Source organism: Apostichopus japonicus, chromosome 22 (genome assembly GCF_037975245.1).
Source record: "Apostichopus japonicus isolate 1M-3 chromosome 22, ASM3797524v1, whole genome shotgun sequence".
NCBI lineage: Eukaryota > Metazoa > Echinodermata > Holothuroidea > Aspidochirotida > Stichopodidae > Apostichopus > Apostichopus japonicus.
This window is the reverse complement of record NC_092582.1, coordinates 11,288,004-11,296,050: the sequence shown is the minus strand read 5'-3', so window position 1 is coordinate 11,296,050 and position 8,047 is coordinate 11,288,004. Positions and strand designations below refer to the sequence as shown.

The following is an 8,047-nucleotide window of genomic DNA, read 5'->3' as shown; positions in this document are numbered from 1 at the left end:
TGTCTACTGATTGTGAAGTAAGTGTGGATTCTCATTTTGCAGCAACCTTTGATTGTGTCTGAAAGTGGATCATTTCTTAAAAACTTTTCTGAAGATGTGTCCATAAATAATGTATGTAATAAAACAACAACAACAACCAGGGACATTATTGAGGCATGCCTATCAAAAACTGTCAGATAATTCCAAAGAAATGAAAATACCATGCAAAGGATCTTGCGACAACCTGTCCCCAACTTGAAAAAGAGATAGGAAACATAAAAACAAAAGTCACAACAATTCATGAACGTTGACATTTTGCTTCCTTTATATTGATCTTTTCTACTTACATAATGTGAGTTTTCAGAAGAAAAAGGAAAATTTAAGATAAAAGGACAAACTTTTGCCAAATGTCTTTCAAACTTAAATATGAATGATAAAAGTTCAAAAATAGCCAATTCATGGTTCATAAAAAGCCCGATTCAATAATATAGAAAAAGCAGAATGAATCTAAAAGATATGTTTGACGTGCAGGATAACACTTTGACAATAATTTGCTCAGCAGGTAAGGCCTTTTTTAAGAGGTATACTGAATTTTCATTCCACAGCCTCCCTTTCATAACTGGCTTTTCCCCCCTCTGCTTACATTACGTGCAACCCACTCCCCCTCCCCTCCTCCAAAAATAACAGTAATAATACAGCAATTGTAACATGTCATCTATCTAGAGAAATTAGTATCTTATCAGGCACAGGATACAAAGAAAGATAACAAACTTAATTAAAAGCAACATTAAACAGTTGCTGTGACTTAAGACCTTGAACCATGAAATAAATCAAGACAAGTACATCTAAGAAGGTCATGTGGAAGGTTTGTTTTACAAAGCCTAATTAGAAGCCACAACAGTATAAGAACAGTTACCATAACTGGAGGAGGATCTAGGAAATACTTAAAAAGGCAGTTCATGGGAAGACCTTAAAGGGTGTGAAGACTCGCGCAAAATGAAACGTCTAATGCCGGTAATCTGACCTAGTTTCGAATGATGTGTTAGACACCACCATCGATCCCAGAAAATACACACACAGCTTGCTACCGTCGGTAATTAGACACTAGTGTACAGTCAGTACATACAACTGCGGTCAATACCCACAGCACAGTGTATAGACGATACAGCGATGGACATCTCAGGTCGCGCTAAAGATAACAAGGTATCACGTTTCATTACTGTCTGCATTTTGTAGCGACACAAACAAAACGTCGCTTGCAAGCAACGGAAGGTTAACTTTTTCAGATGGCCGCACGCGATTTGGGGCGAGTCTTCAATGCCTTTAATCTACCAGTTGGACCATGCATACAGATGGATAAGACCTTTGATGTAAACCTGGTGCCATTCTGTACATTCAGGGTCAATAGTGCCTTCTAGCTTGGAGAGAAATGATTTTAAAATATATTTGTTCACGAACCGTCAACCGATGTAAACATTTCTGAGAATTGGTGTGATATTTTCTCAAATTTCTTATCAATTAGGAACATCATGTACTAAACACAACATTTTGAACTCATAGGATCTATTCTAATTGGATGATCAAGTATGACATCATGAATTACTGTCCAGTTTAGTTGAAACAATAGTAAACAAAGCAAACAAACAAACAAACAAATGACAGATATAAAGTTAAACGGCAGACAACACATGTCGTTTATACTCTGTTTCTCATGACACAGTTTTGACATCAACACAGTAGATTCATTGGGTAGATTAAAACACCAACTGGTAGCTGGGGAATGTGCCTTGGGTCAAAGATGTAACTAGCACCGATTTAATACAGATAGATTGAACGACGAGTAACCCAGATACAATGGTCATAAAGACATTACAGATACTGGTCATGGGAGAGGGTGAAATATTTAGCTAAAATATATAGCTAGTTTGAGGTAAAAGACAAGCACTGCCCCCCCCCCCCCAATGTCCCTTCAGGTTCCCTGAAAAGATATAAACCTACCCTACTAAGAATGCATTTAGTGAGAGAGAAAAAAGGAAATTGTTACCAATCCACAAATGCTATTTGAGAGCAGCTCGACATTCTTAGAAAAAGGGAATGGAATTGATTATGAAAAAATAAGGCTGCATGTATAATATGTTTCCACATAGATGTAACATTAACAATTAATAATTTCCATTCATTAATAATTTCATTTCCATAATTATCCTTCATCATATACATAATATGAATAATTTTAGTTAGTACTTATGTATATTGTATCTGCACTTACCCCTTTATTACAGTGTTGTCTGTATATACTTACAATTGACTTCTCCATCCATTTACAATCATATATACTATTTACATATTAACTATGGACAATAATAACAAAAATAGAACAACTTTGAAGATAAGAACATGAAATATCGTTTCATGAATCCTTTGTGCAAAAACGTAGATATTAAAATCTCATCAAACAGCCTCAAACAACAACAACAAAAAGTCAAAATTTAAAATGTTGCTGTCATAGGTAAAACATTAGTCAGCACATAACTAATGGCAAAGGGGTTGGTAGTGGGGAGGGGGTGGGGAGGGATGGGATGGGTGAAAATGAGTATTTGAAATGAAATAGTCTCCTTACTCAGTCACTGACCCCTTAAGTGAGCAAACAGTAATTACCTTTGATCTCCATAGTGAGAAAAATTTAAACAAATAATTTGAAGTTAAGCCAATATCACTATTTAGGCATAAATTATATATTTTGCTTTTTGAAAACGTATCATGATTTTATACTTGCTATGCACACTTCCCCATGTGCTCTCGCAGAGCCACTTCCTCCCTGCCCCATCACCTCCCCCACCCCTCTCCAAACTTTCTCATGGCAACCTTATAAGATACTTATACACACTTAACTGTAAACTTACTACCAACGAATGTCAAGTTAGAAGAAGCTTTCATACTTGGCCTATAAATGAAGGGAGAATTTACTTAACTGTTTTCTTTTTCCTCAAATTTGTAGTTTTAGGAATGAAAATTATTTGGTCTTAAAACTTGACAGATCTTCAAGAAAAACTGAACTTCTTAAACTGGAATGAGGACAGCAGATTAATGAAATAAAACTGGCATATAAAAAAATATGTAGACATGATGGAACCAAAGTTGTTAATTGCAAAATTGTGTAAAAAAAACAGGACCATTGTTTGAATGTTGTTGCATATCACAAGCATATCATATGCATATATGACAATGCATGCCACATACACACCACATGCATACCACATACATATCACATGCATACCACATACATACAACATACATATCACATAGATCTCAGATGCATATGCCATGCATATCACATATTATATCATAAATCATTATTTATAGAATTACATCTTAAGTCTTTAAAAGTTATCACCAAACTTAACCAACAAAACTATAATTCTTTTGAAAATATTACATCATAATTTAATTTATTAACTTTTTCCAAAATTGCAAAATATCTCTTTGTAAAATCTCTGACAAGCCCTGAATTTCAGCTACAACTGGTTTACGCTAAAAACATGTTTGAAAATATCATTTACAATAAATTTATATTTATAATCCCCCAAAAAATCCATATGTACTTGAATATTAAACCATTACATTAACATTAAAATCCATATATAAGTATCTAGTTGTCTCATGTGCTGACATATAAACACCAAGCACTTACAAGCTGGGCGTTGGCAAGTGGTAGACCATGTGAATATATACCTTGGAAGACAAAATGATCCCAAACTGCAAAGTGAAATCTTCAACTCAGTACTTTATCTCTTTTGGAAAGATTAATGTTGCTTATTTAAGGGCATCCACTCAGGGGTGTGCTCCGGGAAATGTGAGTGCCGGGCAGATTTATGAGGTAATTTGATCCATGTAATGGGGAGGGTCTAAGGGGTGGCAAATAGAGTATGCTTAGATGGCAAATGGTGCAATCTTTTTCCTATTGGGGAGCTACCTTCTGTGTCAAGTATTCACCCATATTTTGTCATTGGTGAAATTTGTTAAATTAGTCATCAAAAATAGTGCCAGGCGGAAATGTTTTAGATACTGTTTGTGCTGGGCCGCCGGGCATGAGCACATCCCTGCCCTCTTCTTCCCCACCCCTTCCCCCCCCCCCACCCCGGAGAAATGGAACAGGAAATTTTCATGGGCAGTTTTTTTTCAACAATTTGTACTGCAATTTTCACAGTTTTCTTTAATTTGTTGATCCTATAAACTTGATGAGTTTGGAATGTTTATTAAAATCTTACATGAATTTTTCCCTTTTTTTTTGATAAACACTATCTTCACTTTTGAAGTCAGTATTTTTGGTGATATTGTGAAAACAGAGGCATTTTCTTGCGAACTGTCCATAATGTTATTACTAAATAGAAAATCTTCACAGAGAAATTCCTATTTCATAGCAGAATGAGAAGCAGAATTCCATGCCAAAATCTATATTATGAATCTTCTAGACTGCAAAAAGTACAAATTTAAGTGACAGAATTTAGGACATGAAGCCAACCAGCTTATTTTCAGAAATGATTCAATATTTTCTATTACAACCTAATATAATTCAAGATTATTTCTTTACAAAAGAGACAAAAAAGCATCCTCAAGCAAAGCAGCCATTTGATGTTTTTTAGCAATTGGCCAGACCATATAAAACCTATCATTTACCTGCAACTAAACACACTTAGACACTCTTCTGGAATAAGTTACCAAATGAAGGTTTATGAGTTAGTAATCGATGAACTTGAATCCATCCTCAACATTTCTTTTCTTGGACACTTTTCTAGAAATATCAAAAAGGTTTCAAAGTAATTTCAAACACTTCAATTTTCTTTCCACTTTGACTTCCTTATCAGTTCATGAAGTGAAATTTAACTACTTGAAGTTTATAAAGTAACGACTTACATCATTGTGAGATTTTTGTATCAGACAGCATCAAAATATTTATTAAAATAAACTCTAACATTTATTTTAGCATTTATATAATGATGATAATTCTTAAAGGAATTTTTTAGTGGAAAATGGAATCCTACCAGTCATATCATTCTTTGTCTTTATATAGCCCTAAGCCTTGCCCTGTGATGAATTTTAGTTTCTGTGATAGAGGGCTTGAAATGTTGGCCCCTTCCTGCCAGGAAATTTGAATCTAACAAAGACTTACGCCGAGACGTGATGTCAGTGCGGCAAATTGGTCAGACTCAATCAGATCTCCCTCTAAGCTTGGCCTTGATACAATACACAGGAATGTGTACAGACTTTGCGTACGGAGTGATTAAAAACATCTCTCAAATAACAAATATCTGAACGACATATTATGAAGAAGAACTAGTAAGGGAATTCTGGAATGTTTTCACTATCCAAAAGATTGCTAACTTGCAACTTCACCGGGGAAATTTACATCTAAATTGCTATTTTACTTTCAGAAATTGTAACTTTCCTCGCTACATAGCGTCCCTGCAGCCCCCAAGACAAAGTGCCACATTGATGTCACCGTCACTCATCATTCTCCACTGTTCAAAATATATTAGTTGGCGCGAGGTTCAAAAGTTCACTTCTCCTGAATCATAGGACTGAAAATCCCTGAACTAGGACTGTTATGATGAAAAAATTATGGAGTTTTTTCATATACCCAACAGACTGCCACTAAAAAATTCCTTAATAAACAGACTCAATTAGAGCTCATCTTGCACGGATTCGAACAAAATATATCAGGAAAACCTTTCTATCTATAATTTTACAACCTTATATATATATACTTTAAAAATTTTCAAATAAATAATATTACTAATTCGAAAGAAACTGTTTCAAAAGTAATGCCTGTGAGATATTAATTTAATCAAAGATCCCTTGCATCTCAAACCATTTCTCCTTTCATGCATAAACATGATCCCTGGATTCTCAAACCATTTCTTCTTTCATGCATAAACATGATCCCTGGCATCTCAAACCATTTCTCCTTTCATGCATAAACATGATCCCTGGATTCTCAAACCATTTCTTCTTTCATGCATTAACATGATCCCTGGTATCTCAAACCATTTCTTCTTTCATGCATTAACATGATCCCTTGCATCTCAAACCATTTCTTCTTTTATGCATAAACATGATCCCTTAAACCATTCCTTCTTTCATGCATAAACATGATCCCTGGCATCTCAAACCATTTCTTCTTTCATGCATAAACATGATCCCTTAAACCATTCCTTCTTTCATGCAAAAACATGATCCCTGGCATCTCAAACCATTTCTTCTTTCATGCATAAACATGATCCCTGGCATCTCAAACCATTTCTTCCTTCATGCATCAAACCCCACCCTTTAAAACAAAATGAAAATAGGAGATAAATTGCATAGCAAAACAAATACTACTGTGAACTGCTGTGAATTTAAATGCACATTTATAATAAGACACAGGCACAGTGCTTGATATGAATTCTTAAGAAATGGAAGGTGCTGTATGGAAACAATGTAAATATAAACTTAAGAAGTGGAATAAGGTTTGAGAAGTGAATATGTCCTTTTGCCACATGAGGGACTTTTTCAATACATTTCCACTAAATGTACTTTAGTATAAAACAATTTGGATAGCATTTGTATTAACTTAGTAGTAACAGCAGCACAATGGGCAATGGAGAGCTGTTCACTTAACCTTTGACCTAGAGTCCATAATTAATACAACAGTAAAATTAAAACCACCACATAGGTCATATCCATATTCCAAATTCTACTGTACATTCATAGCAAACTTCAAGTTCATTCAAATTTTGAACATCACTGAAGGAAATAAAGATCTTTCTTTTAAGTTATTCAAAGATATCCAAATACAAGTATCTGAACAAAATATTAACAGACTATACAATAGTCTATCCGTGACTCTGAACACAAGGCTTTTTAAGTCTAATTGATTGTGTCGATAAGGAACGGGCAAAGTATAAAGGCAGTCAAGATAAAATATCGTTAAAAATGACAAATTAAGGAAATGAAATATGATCAAAAGTATTTGTGACATTTGAGAATAATTATGACCCACACTGACCTCTCAGACTTCTCCCAACTCATATCCATGTACCCATACCTGTATCTAATTCCCTAAAATATAGCTTTTCCTTGCACCTACATTGTTCCTCTTGAGGGTAAAGCTGTTGTCGGCCACCTCACAAGTTGTGGAATATTTGATACCACTCCCTGCTTGTCGATTAATACTTTATCGGAAACACACATCTTATGGCATCTAGTGTTGACATTTTGACCTTAATATGGTACCAGTAATGATCCCAGTAATCCCAGTCCTCCTCATCTGAGGGTGTGGTACCTCATCTGAGGGTGTGGTACCTCATCTGAGGGTGGTACCTCATCTGAGGGTGTGGTACCCAATACGGTCATCTTCATGGATGGTATCCACTGCCGTGGTGAAGTTCTCCGGGGAGTCCATGAGGTAGGCGTCGTCTAGATACATCACGTCTCCGTCGTTGCTGGCTTCGTTAGCGCCGGGCAGAGACGTGTTATCCGCGGCTTGCTGCAACTCCACCGTCCAGAAGGGAAAGTTTGCGGGATGGCGTAGTCCCTGTCTCTTCTTGAGAATCATGACCACTGTGAAGATGATGGCGATCACGGCCAGGGTGAGGACCACGATGGTAACATAAATGGTAGCCGGTGGGATGACAGCGAGCTGTTCTTTCTGTGGTGGCGTGGTGGTGGCCTCTGAAATGAAGAAATGATAATAAAAAATTAAAAATATAAGATACTCATGAAGAATGATCAGATGCCCTGCTAATGTCACCATTTCCTTTCTGTGGTGGCGTGGTGGTGGCCTCTGAAATGAAGAAATAACAAAAGAATGAATACAAGATACTCATGAAGAATGAGCAGATGCCCTGCTAATGTCACCATTTCCTTTCTGTGGTGGCGTGGTGGTGGCCTCTGAAATAAAGAAATAATGAAAAATAAAAATATAAGAAACTCATGAAGAATGATCAGATGCCCTGCAAATGTCACCAGTTTCTTCCTTGTGCATGCTATCAAGAAACCTGTTAGTCGCTTTTTATAACATGGTTGCCAT

At 35.9% G+C, this 8,047-nt stretch overlaps 1 protein-coding gene across 1 annotated transcript in view; it reads right to left on the bottom strand.

Moving 5' to 3' along the window:
* Positions 1-282: 282 nt before the first annotated feature.
* The window catches only part of LOC139963535 (uncharacterized), a 51,749-nt gene continuing 43,984 nt past the window's right edge, over positions 283-8,047 (bottom strand). The window contains exon 5 of the mRNA XM_071964379.1: positions 283-7,689. Coding sequence (XP_071820480.1) covers positions 7,340-7,689 — 350 coding nt within the window. The 3' untranslated portion in view covers positions 283-7,339. The remainder of the gene's footprint in view (positions 7,690-8,047) is intronic.